Here is a 17,963-nt window from a genome sequence, read left to right on the forward strand (position 1 = left end):
TTTCATTCTCTTCATTCATTATTTTCATCCCTGTCTGTTATTTTAAAGTGATTGGTCCAGAATGCGGCCACGCGAGCGATATCGGGTGTACCTAGGTACACCCATGCTACACCTGTCTTCCGCGAGCTGCACTGGCTTCCTATTAGTCTCCGAACGCGCTTCAAGGTGCTGGTCATTACCTTTAAAGCCCTATATGGCTTGGGACCTGGATATCTGCGGGATCGCCTCCTGCCACATACCTCCCAACGACCCATAAGATCCCACAGGCTGGGCCTCCTCCGGGTACCGTCGATCGAGCAATGCCGGTTGGCAACTACTCGGGGGAGGTCTTTCTCTGTAGCTGCCCCGGCCCTGTGGAATGATCTACCCGCAGAGATCCGGACCCTTCCCACTCTCTCGGCCTTCCGGAAAGCCATTAAAACCTGGCTGTTCCGGCAGGCCTGGGGCTGTTGACCCCAAAATACGGTCCAGCCCCATTCAGAATGGAATGCATGATGTGTTGTATTTTATCTCTATCTTTCCTCCCTGTATCTTACTTTCTTTTTTGATTATTTTTGTACTGTAAGCCGCCCAGAGTCCTACGGGATTGGGAGGCATATAAATGTTATTAAACTTATAAACTTATGGTAACTGAAAGACTCAGGCTTTGCTCAACACCTTATCCACACAATATTTTAAAGGATAAATACTCCAAACCCAAACATACCCAGTTCAAATCTTAGAGTCAAGGACTCTACAAAATATTGGAAGTAAGGCTTAAGATGTTTGAAATGCATGGTCATGCAAGAATCATATAATATCTGGTCACAGGGTCACAGACTCTTGGAACGGACCACTGAGTCCAACCACCCCACTCCGTTCAAAAATCCAAACAAAAGCAACTCAAAAGCTTCAAAAGCCCTTGTTTAAACTGAAGGGAAAGTCACAACCTCCATGGGTAATTGCATTGCACTCATGTCAGAAGCACCAAAGCACTTCCAGGTTGAGAGGATTAAGCCAGTGACATCATCATTGCCTGGGGGATGCCCAGTTGGGAGCAGGAGTGAAGGACAGGAACTCACCCCACTCCACAGCAGCACTTGGGTCTCAAACGCGAGTTTACTAATCTCCAACCCAGTGTCTTAATCATGCAAGCCACAAGGGTCCATGGGTAATTAATTGGTTTAATTGCTTAATTACTCTTCATGTTAGGATTTTTTCGCCCAGCACTCATCTGGGATTTGTCTTTCTGAAACATAAATCCATGGTTTTGCCTCCTAAGTACAGGCAATGAATTATTATTTGTTTGGAGGGCGGGATAGAATAGCAATGTAATTTTTAGACCTTTCCTGAATAATTCTACTTAGCATGGGTTATGATAGGGCAAAGCATCAAACAATGCATAACAGATACAGAGTATCTGTCTGTCCTAACTATAAATCTGAACTTTGGCAGCAAGTACGAACTTTGGCAACCTACCTCCATGAGGGAGGCACCCAAAATGGAAGCTCTTAAGCATCCTTGATGGTCCATATCTTCACTTCAGCCATCCTTGAGGGTCCAGAAAGGAAGACTCCCTATTTGGAGCAGCTATGCCCCTACATCTCTAGATACATAGAAACAACAAAGCATATACTTCTCCAGTGCTGTACTATAAATATTTATAATAGTCTTATTGTACAATTGCATCAAAAATATCCAGGGTGCATGGAACATTCCATGCAGTTTTTGAATACCAACCTTGCTACAACCTACAGCTCTGCCAGGTCTGTGTACCCTAAAATCTGCGAGATGAACATTTTAGGCTCATATTTGGGATTCAGCATTACAAATTAGACTCAATGATTACTTATATGCCATAATAGGGTGCTTCCCCCCACCTCTCTAATATTCCCCTGTACTATTTTAATAATCCAATGTCTTTTTTGAGATTCTGACTTTTTAATTTTTTAATATTTTTTTACATTTTAATATACACTTTTACTTTTCAGTTTATATATTTTAGATAGCTTTCACATACCGTACAGTGGGACCTAGGGTCCTGAATGGCTCATATGACAAACAATTCGGGTGACGACTGAAAAATCTGCTAAATGTTTCACTCATGTCATGAGTGGGTGCCAAATAAACACAGCTGCGACAATTTTCCCTGCCACTACAATTTTCCATTCCGTGCCATTTTTTGTATGTGTGCGCATGCGGAGTTTGTCTTGCTTCTGGTCATGACCAAATCAGGTGCCAAGCGAAGTCCTGGAACGGATTACAAGGTCCCACTGTATGTGTTTTTTGCCTTTTACTTATTATACTTCTAAACTTTTATTAATGATTGTACTCCATCCTCTTATGCTGGTTCTTTGGCTGTAATAAAGATTGACTGATTTGATAGTTATTCTGCTGTTTAGTTTCACATAATAAATTTAAAAATAAAACTGTAATAAGTTTTGCTATAATTCAGATATGTTTGCCATAAGCATATAACATTCATTTAATATAAAATTGGCTTAGAGAAATCAGTTTCTTATTCTGATAGGCATTTATCTAAACTGATCACGTCTGTTACAAATAGCAGTAAATCAGTGATTTTTTTTCTGGCTGTATAAACATGATGTTTTTATTCCTGCTTATTATGCTGGACCTCATGGGTCTATTTTTCATCAACTCATTTTCGGCTTTCCTTAAAAGCATCCAAATTTGACAGTTGAAAAACTACCCTCTGTCTCTTTGATCTCCTGATGTGTGGTCAATAAATGGAGCACATAAATGACAGAAGCATAAAAACAATTATCACTGAACATGAGAAAGAGATTAAGAATGGGGGGGAAAGCAACTCTGAACTGAATCAAATAAAGGCACATGACTACATATCCTTTCAAAAGGGCAGTTCCTTTTCCTTGTATCTGAAGTATTTTGGCAGAAGCTGAACTCCATGTCATGGTTCTGTGCACAAAATTTAAAAGGTGGCCCCCCAAAAATCCATGTTATGGACCCAGAATAAATTATTTAACTAACCTTCAAGATTCAGATAAGATGATCAAGATATGGAACTTCATCAAAAGACAGTCAACTATACATCATTGCTGATATTTAAAGAGAGGCTGCTTGGACACCTTTTGTGGATGCTGGTGTAGAAGATTCTTTAACTGGACAGAGAGTTGGACTAGACCAGGAGTGTCAAACTGGTGGCCCCGCAGGCCAAATGCGTCACATGCAAGACATGCCCATCCCAGCTCCACAAATGGGGAAAATGTTGCGAAATGTCATGTGGCGGCAACATGACGCAGTGAGTTTGACACTCGCAGACTAGACTGTCTGTAAGATCCCTTCATATCTTCCATTCTATAATTACATGCAATGCACTATAGCTTTCTCCCACCAACTACAAAGCCCTGACTGCTGTACAAAACCATCCATTTTTAGAATTGCTTAGTGAGTCAAAACTGACCTTATCGTTAATAATAATAATAATAATAATAATAATAATAATAATAATAATAATAATAACTCCGCCGTTGCCGGTCCCAAGCCCGGATGAGAAAGGAGGAAGGTTGGGATCAGGTTGGCATCTGGTCCCGTAAAAAAACCCCCGCCAACCCATACAATATGGTGAAAAAAAAGGAATAAGAATTCCATACCGCATCGGTCGTCGCGCGGGTTAACAAGGGCCGCGGCGGATGTTGGGGTCCCTGGACATCCATCGACAAGTGGGCTACAAGTGGACCAGCCAACAAAACGACAAAAATATAGTGCAGATGAAAACCGTGCCATAATGGCCTGTTACTACAACTCAGAGCCAGAAAAAAGAGGATATTTAAAGCGAATGTATGAATTATGGAAACAACAATATCCAGATTCAAATGTTAGCGAACAACGACTAGCAGATCAAAGGCGATTTATTATACGGAATAAAGTATTTAGTGAAGTTGAACATGAGGAAATTCAGACAAATTGCAAAACCCAAAAAACAATATCACAAGCGGAAATAACTGATATTCAAGACACAACTAAAGACACTATAGTAGAACTCCCAGAAGAAGCTCTCAGGGAGGAAATAACATCACCACCACTAGAACCAGTTATCACTGAACCAACTGATGAACTAACTCAAAAACAAAAAGAATTGAAGGATAAGATCATGGAGCATTTTCTGCTTAATGAGGAAAGGCAACGTTTACAATCACTAAAAACTGTGCCTAAGAAAATTTTGGCCCCTATCATGAAAATGGTTAATGCAGTGTTTTCAACAATTGAACCGGGATCCATCTTGGAAACAAACCAGTTAATGTACAGCGCAGCTGTAATAGTCACTAATGAACTAGGCATTAAAATTAAAGTACCTAGTCACACAACAGAAAAAGCATCAAAGCCAAAGTGGAAAATCCGTCTAGAACAAAAAATCAAAAAATTAAGGGCAGATGCTAGTAACTTAAAGAACATGCATGAGCAACGGCTTAAAAACAACAAAATCATAGATCGGCTAATCAGAAGATATAGATTGGATACAAGAAACATCAATGAAGCTGTAGAGATTGTAAAACAGCAGATAACAGCAACAGCTAGAAAAATTGAAAGATATGAGGCACGAATCATCCAATATAAACAAAATCAGCAATTTCGATCAGACCAACGGCGTTTTTATCAAAGTCTTAATGTGAATGGTGACACCAAAAGTGAAAAACCAGAAAAGCAGGCCACAGTTGAATTCTGGAAAGAATTGTGGGAAAATGCAAAGGACTACAACAAGGAAGCAAAGTGGATACATGACTTTGAGAAAAGCATTGGCAACAAACAAATGCAAGTATTAGAAATAACAACTGAGATGATCAAAAATCGAGTTAAAAAGGTAAAGAATTGGACATCACCTGGAAAGGACCAATTACATGGTTTCTGGCTCAAATATCTGACCAGTTTACATGCAATATTGGCCAGGCAACTGAATGAAATTTTACAAAAGGGCCAAATTGATGAATGGTTGACAACTGGAAAAACATACTTAATTCAGAAAGATCCAACTAAAGGAACAACACCTGAAAACTATAGACCAATAACATGCTTACCAACAACCTTCAAATTACTCACAGGCATTATTGCAGATAACATGATGGATTATTTGGAAACAAACAACATCTTGCCAGTAGAGCAAAAAGGCAACAAAAGAAGGAGCAGGGGCACAAAAGATCAGCTTCTAATTGATAAAATGATATTAGAAAATTGTAAGAACAGAAAAACGAACTTGAATATGGTCTGAATTGATTACAAAAAGGCATTTGACTCACTGCCACATAGTTGGATCATAAAATGCTTAGAAACAACTGGCATTAGCAAAAATATTACATCCTTTACTGAAAAGGCAATGAAACAATGGAGAACTGAGTTGGCAGTAGGGAATGAGAGCTACGGAATGGTTAATATCAAGCGAGGAATTTTCCAGGGTGATTCACTTTCACCTCTTCTCTTCATCATCGCAATGATCCCACTATCAGTAATCTTAAAAAAAATGAAATTAGGCTACCAAACAGCCAAAAAAGCTGAAAAAATTTCGCATTTACTATATATGGATGATTTGAAACTCTATGGAAAGTCAGAAATAGAAATCCAATCATTGACAAATACAGTCCGAGTATTCAGCACCGATATTTCAATGCAGTTTGGCATGGAAAAATGCGCCACTGTATCCATAAAAAGGGGCAAAATCACTGCATCTGAGGGAATTGAAATGCCCAATGGCCAACTAATTAAATGCAAAGAAAATGAAGCCTACAAATACTTAGGCATTCTGCAGTTGGATAACATCAAGCATGGAGAAGTAAAAACTATTGTCAGGCGAGAGTACACCAACAGAGTTAGGAAAATTTTGAAATCTAAATTGAATGGTGAAATACAATCAAGGCCATAAATACCTGGGCAATACCAGTTATAAGATACACAGCTGGCATAGTTAACTGGACACAAGCTGATTTGGACCTTTTGGACCGAAAAACCAGGAAACTAATGACAATGCACTACAGTTTACATCCACGTGGTGATACTGATAGACTATATCTGCCCCGAAAATCAGGTGGCAGAGGATTACTACAAGTGAAGCAAACAGTTGAAGAGGAAAAACATGCACTGGCTGATTATTTAAAAGAAAGTCAAGAACATCTATTAATCGAAGTAAAGAACAAAAATCTACTGAAGGCCCAACAGACAAAACAAGAATACAGAAAAGATGTGATAAAATCAAGAATGGAGAGTTGGCAGAACAAAGCACTGCATGGTCAATTTCTGGAAAAAATAAAAGATAAAGTGGACAGTGAACAAACTTGGTTATGGTTAAAAACAGGTACATTAAAGAAAGAAACAGAGTCACTAATCCTGGCTGCGCAAGAACAAGCTATCCGCACAAATGCCATTAAGGCCAAAATCGAAAAATCCTCTGATGATGCCAAATGCAGACTTTGCAAAGAAGCTGATGAAACTGTTGATCACATACTCAGCTGCTGTAAAAAAATCGCGCAGACTGATTATAAATTGCGGCACAATTCAGTAGCACAAATGATCCATTGGAATTTGTGCAAAAATTATAATATCAAAACAGCAAAAAACTGGTGGGAACATCAGCCTGAAAAAGTCACCGAAAATCAGATGGTCAAGATCTTGTGGGATTTCCGTATACAAACCGACAAAATACTGGCGCATAATACACCAGACATCACACTGGTTGAGAAAAATAAGGTCACAATCATAGACATCGCAATACCAGGTGATAGCAGGGTCGCCGAGAAGGAACATGAAAAAATCGCAAGATACCAGGACTTAAAAATCGAAATTCAACGACTATGGCACAAACCAGCAGTGGTAATTCCAGTGGTAATTGGCACACTGGGTGCTATTCCAAAAGCACTGGAATTACATTTAAAACAGTTAAAAATTGACAAAATCACCATCAGTCAAATGCAAAAAGCCGCACTGCTTGGATCTGCACGCATATTACGAAAATACGTTACGACGTCCTAGGCCCCTGGGTGGGGCCCGACTAGTAACCAATGCCAAATCCGGCGAAACAACTGGCCGCTGTGATACAATTGTATAATAATAATAATAAAGAATTAAGTTAGATTCAGTTAAGCCTTGATTACTAGGGGGGGAAATGATATGATGCAGGATATAGTCAAATAAAGGAGGGATAATGATAATAACATAGATACATATATATGATCTATACTAGTCTCCCTTTATTTATCAGCACAAATAAAAAAACACAAATATAACAAAGGCAACAGTAAAAATATTGGGTTTCTGTCGTGATGGACTCTTGTGACGAGCCGATTGACAGATGATGGAAGCAGTTAGCTTCCTCCCATAATTGGGGCTTACCAGGGGTTGTGACTCTAAATATATACCTTCTTCCCTGGCTTCAGCTGATAAGGAGGAGACCTGTGGCTTAATGGCTAAGACGTTTGCCTAAGATGCAATACAGCACAGGTTCGAATCCCAGTAAGGGTATGGCTAGCTGATGAGAGCTAAATAGCTTATACACACACACACACACACACACACATACATACATACATACATACACACATACATATATATATATATATGGGTACAACATAAGGAAATGAGATTGTGAACAGTGATTTGGAAAGAAGGATAGAAAACTTTGTTATTAAATATTATGGAAGTTTAGCTAGAATAGGACATAAGGATTTAGTGTCATTGGAGGATTTTAGAAATAGTAAATGAAATACCAGTATGTGGTTATGTATTAAATCTTGGCATATTTTATGATGGGACGTTTAAACAACTATAGTCAAATGAAAATGGAGGTATGATAATGGTAACATGTATAAATATCTGAGTTAAAATACTTGAGTTAATATGAATTATGCTTGATAACTGTGGAAGAGATGCACGAAAGTCTTTTGTAACCAACTGATACACTTTCTACAGCATGTAAAAAAGGAAGATTTTATGTGTTGTGTTTGTTTTGAAAATAAAAAATAAAAAACTTTTAATTAAAAACTGACCTTATCTTTCAATTCAGATTTTAGAGTTGATACTGATCCATCTTGACTTCACTAATCTGCACAGATCTGCACAGATCTGCATAGATCTGCATTAGATCTGTATTAGCTACTGTGAATTCAGGAATCCTTGTCTTTGAAAATCAGATCCCCTGAGGGATCTTCAGAAATGCAGTTGATTGAAAATGCATACAAGTAATCCTCAACCTACGACTGAAATTGAGCCTGTAATTACGGTCATATGCTATGCTGGTCCTTAAGCAGATCATCCAATTTTATGACTTTTTTTGCAGCAATCATAAAGCAAACAGCAAAGACATTAAGTAAATTTCACGGTCATTAAGTGAATCCATTGTCTGCAATGGTTGGTTTTTTCCAGAAGCCAGAAGTAAATGCCAATTTTTAATAAAAACATGGTAAATCACAGTCACATGACCATGGAATGCTGCAAATGACCATAAATTCAGGCTAGTTATCAAGCATCCAGATGTGATCATATGACTGCATCAAAACTTCACATCTGGGTCTAAGCAACCTTGGGAAAGTCTGTTGAAATTTTAAACAGCTGTAAGTTGAGGACTACCTGTACTGAAAGCATTCTCTTGGCAGTAAACTACTGATTGCATACTATAATTATAGGATCATCTGGTTATTAATTGCGCTTCCTAATTGTTATTTCATACAAGCTCAGATGGATTATTTTTGTTATCAGGGTAGGTGGACAGTGTTAAAATGTAAAACCTGGGATAAATATATTGCCAATTTTCTGCCTGACGTGTACAGGCTGAAACAACTGTACATGGACTATGTAAGTCTTGCACTTTGTAACAAATTTCTCATTTTCATTGGAAAAGAGATTACACATGAGTGAAGAAACTTTTCTGTGGAACTTGCTTGATTGGTTATGTAGGTGATGGGAGTTGAGATAATGGAACAAAAAAATATAGTAGGTGTGAATGATATGTGACAATTGCAACATAAGAAGGATTTTACACTGCTGTTTAAATCTTTTCTATGCTTTTAGATGCAACTTTTAGCTCATCCTGCACGCAGTTTTGCCTATACTGAAAACAAGTTCAGCCCATCAGGATTAGTCAATAATAACCTTCTACTTTTACAACATTTGCTGCCAGACGTAAGCAAGATTTCAAAAGCTTTTGTTGCCTCAAATCAATTCTCTGCTTTCTAAATTACATAATTTTATATAGGCTTCCCTGGAAATAGGTCCCATTGATCTCAGAAGGATTTGCTGTAGTATACTTGAAGGATTACATTTTGTTTGCTCTTGTACTCTCCATCTACTCTTTTGGGTGTATCTAAGACGACTACTGCATAAAATTTTCATGATTAATTACTAACCCAAAACATGAGAATGAGAACATGAGAATACTGCTGTTGGATCAGACCTAAGCTCATCCATTCAGCACATCTAACATATCAGCAGAAGCATCTAGGAAAACCACAAATGGGACCTCAAGATAGCCCTTCTTTCACATTTTTATCTCATATGTAGTGATGGACTATTCCGTGCCTGGAAGACACACCCAAAAATCAAAGTGAATAACAGCCATTAGCTTGTCTTCCAGGAATCTGTCTAGTCCTTCTTAATTCCTTCTAAACTAGCAGCCAAGGCCAGTACTTGTGGCTGTATATCCCCCAAAGTAATTATATGCTAGATGAATAAATGCTTCCTCTCATCCATCTTAAATCTCCTACTCAGATTTACTGTCTGGCTTCCAGTTTTAATGTGGAGAATAGAATTCCGTTTCTTTCTTGCTACCCTCCAATTTCATAGAAGAAACTTTGATCAGCTTAATAGTGCTAGCTCACCCCACCCATAAACTTTTTAAGTATAGGTTTGTCACTTTCCCATTCACAACACAGATTTCCCCAGAATGCAAATGACATGAGAATCACAATGTCCACGTGTTGGCTGAGGAACAGGACATTATTCTTCCTTCTTAGTTCCCTACTTGCTCAAACCATCATTCCCTTAAATCCTCTTTTGTTCTGCCAAACTGTGCAGCCACTGTTGCCAGCTATCCTGAGTTACACCTACCATTTGTTCTCTCGAATATCACACATTTATTTATGCAATTGTATTATTGCATTTATATTACTTCTTTAACTGAGAAGCATATCCCAAACCAATCAATCCAGTTGCTTAGCCTGAGAGGTAGCAACCCAGTAATTTCCACAGTTGTATCCTTACATGTAGGTCAATCACTACATTAGGCTTCTCCATTTGTTATTTCCTACTTTTCAGGCTGCATGAGAAATACATGGCTAAATTCAAGGTACTAATTATGACCTTTAAGCGCTCCATGGCTTAGGCCCAGGATACCTACGAGACCACCTACTGCCACCAGTAGTATCCCACCGTCCAGTGCGATCCCAGAGAGTTGGCCTCCTCAGGGTGCCGTTGGCCAGACAGTGTCGGCTAGCGACCCCCGGGGGGAGAGCCTTCTCTGTGGGAGCGCTTTCCCTCTGGAATGAGCTGACCCCGGAGCTTTGCATAATCCCCGACCTCCGGGCCTTCCAATGCGCCCTAAAAAGTTGGCTTTTCCAGCAAGCTGGCCTGGCCTGAATAGAATAAAATATAGGATTAATTTGGTTGTTAATTTTAATTTAATTTTTTAATTTTTATTGTAAATATCAATTGGGATTTTTTTTAATTTACTTTATTTAATGTCCCTTTTAATTTTTGTAATATGTGTTTTCTTTTATGTTGTACGCCGCCCTGAGTCCTTGGGAGAAGGGCGGCATATAAATAAACCTAAACCTAAACCTAAAACAAAACAAAACACCTGGTATCATTTCTTCTTGCACTTAGAACTCACATCTAAAATTTTGCTTTCAGGAAAAACCTAGCTAGCTCCAAACTGAAATGCCAAAACATGACTGAAAGGCAAAGATGTAAGAAAGGGCAGATACTAATGAGTTCAACTCTTGCTTCAAATACGATCGGCTACTATATGGAATCAGGGTCACATTTTTTAAAGTAAATTGAGTTTGTGAACAAAATAATAAAAAGGCTTAAGTAAATTAATTCCATGTTGCCTACTCTTCAGAAAGCACCACGGTGATGCAGTGGTTAGAGTGCAGTACTGCAGGATACTTCTGCCGACTGCCAGCTGACTGCAATTTGGCCGTTCAAATCTCACCAGGTTGATTCAGCCTTCCATCCCGAGGTGGGTAAAATGAAGACCCAAATTGTTGGGGGCAATATGTTGACTCTGTAAACTGCTTAGAGAGGGGTGTAAAGGACTATGAAGCAGTATATAAGTCTAAGTGCTATTGCTATAAGGGCTACAGAAATAATAATTAGAGGACCAGCAAGATGCAAGGCTTTTGATGCCTTTGTCTCTCCAGAAACTTTTAAAAAAATAGCTTGTAGTCAATCTCTGCATTTGGGAGGAAAAGACTGGGGAACTGAAGTGTTTTCATTATTGTTGCCAATTATACTTGTGAGCTGATAAATCCCTGCAACCATGAAAGGAACTTTCTGCCCCTGCTGCTGATTGTCTCACTGGCCTATCCACCAATAGAGAATATATAATAATGTAAATCTTATGTCAAAATTGATTTCTCTTGTCTATGCATAAATGGCTGTTACAGGGAAGGGCCAAGAAACAAGTAAGAATGATTTCTTTTGAAGAATGCTTGTAAAGTATGATACCATCCCACTTAATCCATAGCTAGCTTTAGCAATACTATTTCTTACACTCTCAAAAAATGTACAGAGTTAAAAATTGTAGAGCACCTATTTTATTCTTTTTTGAAAGCATCTTAGTCTGTTACAACCAGAAAAAATGAAACAGCTAAATCCATGTTCTTAGTTAATCTGCCATTTAGGAATTCTTCAATTTAATCAATGGCATTCTATGGACTCTACCAATCCATTCAACAGAGTAAGCCCAGGGCCATAATTAAGGATGCCCAAGTTAAGAGTAAATCCTGTTAAATCTTGAAATGGAGAAGCTTCTCTTGATTTAGAGGCCTTGGGAGTTTATATGGGGCTTTAATTGATAAGCTAAGGAGAAAAATAATCTTGTGCTTTGATAGAATGCCTGCCTTTTTTTTTTCTTTTTCCAGTTCAAATACAATTCTGTCTATACCATATTGTGCTTCTGGGATAAATTATCTGACATTTATTGATCTGGCCAGTATGATGGCTTGGGATATTTGATTGTGTGCTGAACAAGGTTGTTTGTAGTCCAGCTCCTGGGATGTCAGGAAAATTCAATCTATTGACAGGAATTAAAATCGTATTCAATGGATGGTTGACTATTTTTGAACAAGTAAGGCAATATAAAAGCAAGGGAGAAAGTAACACCGAGGTGTCTTTAGGCCTGAGTCTCTTCCCATGCACTCTTAAAACAGGATGCCAAAACTCAGTTCCAAATCACTTTCTGAAAAGAAAATACAAACAACTCAAATTGTGTTCGACACCAAGTTTAGAAGTAGTAAAACATTCTCTTTAACCTAAAAATTTAACTTCAGTTATCGTTTCCACAAGTTTCTTAAACACCTTTTTAATTTAATGTAAAAGCAGTATCATTAACTTAATAGAATTTCTGATACCATCAGACAGGATATAAACCCCTGTAGAAGTGTTGTTCTATTCACTGCAACTACCAGCGTTGATTAGAAAATAAAGCTTAACAAAGCAGGTAGACAAATTCAATTACTGAGATTAATTATGGCAATATTTCTACTTTAAAAAAATATTTAGCAACAATTATAGTCCCCCATGATAGCACACAACATTATATAGTAATCGCTTACTACATCTTTGCTGGCTGGAGTACTCATTTGAGTAGAGAAACAGAATAAAAAATCAAGCCAACCAGCAAGCAAGGAAAGAAAAACAATTCAATATCAAATATTCATTAAATCACATTAAATATGAAAATTTTCAATCAGCCAGTTGACAATGAAATACAGTTTTGTAATGCCTAACAGCAGCAAGTATCATTAAAGCCGTCAGTTTAAAGCCATTGTTAACTGTTTGCTTAAACTGATACACTGTCCTAATCCGAAAGGACTCTGACCTATACCCTTCTCACACTAATAAGGTTAAAAAATCAAAATGAACAGCATGACCAAATGCAAAAACATTGGCACCCAGGAACAATCAAGCATCCAAAAAGAAGCTCTTGAAGGACCTCATTAGTCACAGCCATTCCATTCCCAAACCAAAGCTCTCTTCAAAATCATGCTTTAAAAGTTATCCTAAGGCCTAACAAGGCAGGACATAACCTGTTTTTTAGAAAATAAAAGGAAGACTGAGAAGGTTGATCTCTGGCTTCCAAAGATGACAATTCCTAATGGAAGAGACTTAGAGTCCTCCTCCCACAAATTGGTCCAAGAGAAATCCAGGTCTAATGTGTTAGCTTCTATCAGCTGGAGCCACAATGATCTAAAAAATGTCCAGGGTTGACATGGTGACCATGAATTATAACTGGTGGTGGATTAAGGCTCACTGGTGCCCTAAGCACTGACAAATCTTGGTGTCCCTCCTTTGTACATACTGTACAAATCTTCATTGTTTTTTTTTTCTTTCTCAACTTTGTGGTGCCCACTTTGGACCTTGCACCCTAAGCATGTGCTTAGTCTGCTTAATAGTTAATATGCCACTGACTATAGCATCCACTTCCAGAGAAGGAACATAGAAACATCTACCTGGGAAGCTTCAATACCATCCTGGTGATGAGAGAGGGGTGCTAGCATGCAACAAAGGCAACACCTACTTGTACCAAACTTCAAGAATAATGCCTCACATCTGGTTATCTACCTTATCTATCTCTGGTCACTTGTAGAGTCTTGCAAATGAGAACTGTCATTCTTCCTCCCTGGCCTTGAACTCACTCAGCTAGAATCTTACCCAAAACTCAGAAGGGCACATTGTAAAAAGGGGACACTCTCCTATTTCTCAAACGGGTTTGCTAATGTGCCCTCTAATCACAATTAGGTTATGGATGAAGAGAGATACATAATGGGCAGACCTGGCATTAAGCAGCTGCAGCTGCTGTAAAAGGCCTCTAAGAACCCGATAACCTGGCTCTTGAGCTGAGGAAAGCAGACAAAGCAGGAACTGAGAAAGCAGGCATAGGTGAAATAAAACCTACATCTCTTGAGAGCAATTCCATAAGTGTTCTACCTGGTATTTGATAAGATTCTATTAAACATGATGACAGTAATAACCTACATCATCACTGTCATCATCACATATCCAGAACACACATTGCTAATTAGTACAAACTATGCAAAGATACTATTAGCTTGTTTTACAGACATAACAAAGATTCAAGAGGCTACAATTCATGTAAACTAAAGTTTTCAGGAGTAATGTCAGCAGCAGCACACGTATAGTGGACCAGGCTGGTTATAACTTTCCCTAAATGGGTTCAGATTTCAGAACATTCCAAGCCAAAGGTAACAAAAGATATTCTTGGCTACTGCTTGCAGCCCTTTGTTTCCACAGACAGCAAGGAGTCCAGATAGATATTTTTGGGAGGAGTGCAACTCTACTCCATTTCTTTTATTTATATGGATAGATACCTCTACCCAAAGCATTCCTGTCTTGTCTAATTACATGACCTCCCAATATAAAGAAGGATACCTGAAACTTAATGGTGTTTTTAAAAAGTCCATGCATTTTATTGTAATATAATTACTACAAGATACCAACTTACTTAATGTAGTATGGGACAGTGTTATGAGACACTGATCTCTGCCATGGTAGTTGTACAGAGGCTATAAAAATTTAAAAGAAAGAAAATAAATAAATCAAGAAATTGATAATGTATTATTTACAAATAGTCATATGTATAAAGATGCTGAATGTAGGAAATGAGAAGAAATATTCCAAACTCGGGGAGCAAACTCTCCTTTGAATACGCATTTCAAATGATCATAGTTTAAAACAATTTTTAATGAAAAACCACTTATTTGGAAAATAACTTGGTCCAATCCAGTCCACTTAATGAATAGACCCAGTATACAAGGTGATCACCCACCCTTTGATTTGGGAACTTTCCTTTTCCTTTTCCTTTTTTTGGATTCTTTGTTTGCGAACTTGTGAGTGCATACATTGATTCAATTTTAAAAATATATCTTTCTATTTCTTGAATTCCCCCAATTCCCATAATTGTTTCAGTTACTTGAGGACAAAACCATTAACATTTTGTAAAACTCTTAAAAAGTCACCCTATGATAATAAGATGAACTCCTTCTTTCACTGTGGTTTTTAATCAAGATTTAGTATTATGTCCAAAATCATATATTAACTCTATATCATATTTTGTTTCCTATCAAGCACTTGCAATAGCAATAGCAATAGCAATAGCAGTAGACTTATATACCGCTTCATAGGCCTTTCAGGCCTCTCTAAGCGGTTTACAGAGAGTCAGCATATTGCCCCCAACAATCTGGGTCCTCATTTTACCCACCTCGGAAGGATGGAAGGCTGAGTCAACCCTGAGCCGGTGAGATTTGAACCGCTGACCTGCTGATCTAGCAGTAGCCTGCAGTGCTGCTTTTAACCACTGCGCCACCTTGGCTCTTGCAATCCTGCTCCTGACATTGGTGAAGTACAATTTAATTGTAATTCTAAAGTGTCATTCTCTGAGAATTGTCTTTCTGAAGATTTCTCTGAAAGGATCTTCCATACGTGACAATCATTTTGTTCTATATTTTCCTCAATGCCAGTTATTTGGGATGAAAAAAAATTAAGAACCTTTGAAGTACTTCATTGCTCTACTATTAGAGTCCTCATTAAACCATTTCATTAACACTTACAGGAAAGAAAATCTTGAGATTCAGGTCCATAATCATGGTGTATTTCTTGTAGTAGTTTAATACGATCATCTATCGATATCTGCATGTAAAAATACAAACAAGGAAAAGCAAGTAGTAAGCTTTCAACTGATCATACCAAGCCAACTGCATATAGCCAAATAATGATTTACAATAGATTTAAAGAGAAAATATTATCTCCTCTTAAATCTGCTTCTCTATTTATAATGTTTAAATAGAAGCTAGTAATGATTCCTCTGTAAGCAATGCAAATCAATATCAAATAAAGGCCTTCTTAGTGCCTATTGCTGTCTACTGAAATGTTCACTTCTTCCCTTGTCTAAATATCTACAGTCAACATGCCTTATTTTTATTTTATTGATTTTTACAAGGAACCATACTGGAACATGCTGTTTACTGATTGACCTTATGGGTCAACATTCTCCTGGTTTGATAATTAAGCTGGATGAACATATACAAAACTACTCAGTCAAATCTTTGTAAGGCATAACAAGTCTTTCTAGTGCTTCAAATTAAATTTAAATGGAAGAAAAATATGTTTTAGAAACGCCTCAGAACAAGGGGCATCATCATAATTCTTTGTAAACAGCTCTATCAGTTCTTTTCTAACTATAGAGCTCCTGTGAGATCTAATGAAACCCAAAATATTTTACATGGCATCTAACAGTCTGCCAAAATGGCTTTAAAGGCTACTTTAATGAAGCATTAGCATAATAGTAACACAATATTTCAGAAACAGTGTCATGTAGTACTTAAGATGCTAGGAGCTCAGGTTCAAGTTCACCCTTAGCCACAGAAGCTTATTGGGTCACTTTGGGTCACTGACTTTCTCTCAGCCCAACCACCTGACAGAATGGTTGTTCTGGGGGGAAATTGAGATATTAAAGAATGTGTCAGTAGACCAGGTAAATCAGACTATGAAATCAATTTCAAAGGAGGCTAAAACTATGTTATTGAGATAGGTTATAACAGCAGATTAGAAAAGTTTGATTTTGGTGTTCCTTCTCCTCCTCCTTTTTTAAAGTTCAGTGAATGAAGGAAATATCTGTCTAAACTTCTTCTAAACATTGTCTGGACATTCTAGACTTATTATTTAGTCCTTATGTCCTGACAACAGAATCTGTGTATTTCCATCAAGCTAATATTCCTTACTGTCTATCCAAATAATATGTTGAATCATTTTGAAATTCAATGAAGATTCAATTTAGCAGATATAATCTGAGAAAATTATGTTGTAATTTCTGGTCGTTTATCAAGATTGTCAGAGGATTTTCTCCCTGATTTCAAGGATAATGTGGAATCAGTGACAGATTCATGGTTCTCCCTAACTCTTAAACCAATGAAAGCTACCTGTAGAAGTTTCCACCGCATGTTCAGATCATCCAGTTGTCGTGAGACTTTCAAGGATGGATGAAGTTCAAGTGGAGAGAGCTGACTGGATAAATCATTGATGCATTTGATTTTCAAACTGATTGGCAAAATTTCTTCTCTAAAGGCCTAGAAGAGAGAATACACAGCTGCTTTTAGTAAAAAATCTTGAAGAGCAAAGCTCAATCTCTAAATGATGTATGTAAGTGTCCTTCACTTTCATTCTTTCACTATCTTTCCTGACTTTCCTTAAATACATATTACTACTGTGAGTATAAAAAAGCAGTGCATTTGCTAGTAATGTATTATATTATCAGGGTTGACTCAGCCTTCCATCCTTCCGAGGTGGGTAAAATGAGGACCCAGATTGTTGGGGGCAATATGCTGACTCTCTGTAAACCGCTTAGAGAGGCCTGATAGGCCTATGAAGCGGTATATAAGTCTACTGCTATTGCTATTGCCAAGGTTTACCAGGAAACAAAAAGCTATTAAATAAATAGTAGAAATGAGAAAGAAAAGAAAAGCTACTTAATAAATACATTTTCAAATTCAATAACAAGTGTTAGTACTTCTTAATTTGGTTTCAATACCTTTATATTGCATCAATAAAACATGAAAATGAAATCTGCTGAAAACCAGATAATTCTACAAAATGGATAACAATTTTCCAACTTCATGCTGTTTTCCCCAAGAATTACTAGTACATCATTTTCAACATCAATGTTGATGTTGTTAATAGATGAAATAATCCTCAACAGATGATACTATTTGAACAAATAGTAAACATAA

At 37.6% G+C, this 17,963-nt stretch overlaps 1 protein-coding gene across 4 annotated transcripts in view; it reads right to left on the reverse strand.

The window, feature by feature from the left end:
• Positions 1–17,963, reverse strand: part of UTRN (utrophin) — a 468,873-nt gene that overhangs the window by 72,292 nt on the left and 378,618 nt on the right. For all 4 annotated transcript variants that reach the window (XM_087718331.1, XM_087718332.1, XM_087718330.1 and 1 more), the window contains exons 57-59: positions 17,157–17,303; positions 15,789–15,867; positions 14,684–14,744 (exon numbers count right to left, since the gene is read on the reverse strand). In XM_087718331.1, coding sequence (XP_087574457.1) covers positions 14,684–14,744; positions 15,789–15,867; positions 17,157–17,303 — 287 coding nt within the window. The remainder of the gene's footprint in view (positions 1–14,683; positions 14,745–15,788; positions 15,868–17,156; positions 17,304–17,963) is intronic.

Source organism: Thamnophis sirtalis, unplaced genomic scaffold (assembly GCF_051295495.1).
Source record: "Thamnophis sirtalis isolate CommonGarterSnake01/CBP01778 unplaced genomic scaffold, rThaSir2_p1.2 scaffold_6, whole genome shotgun sequence".
Taxonomy (NCBI): Eukaryota; Metazoa; Chordata; class Lepidosauria; order Squamata; family Natricidae; genus Thamnophis; species Thamnophis sirtalis.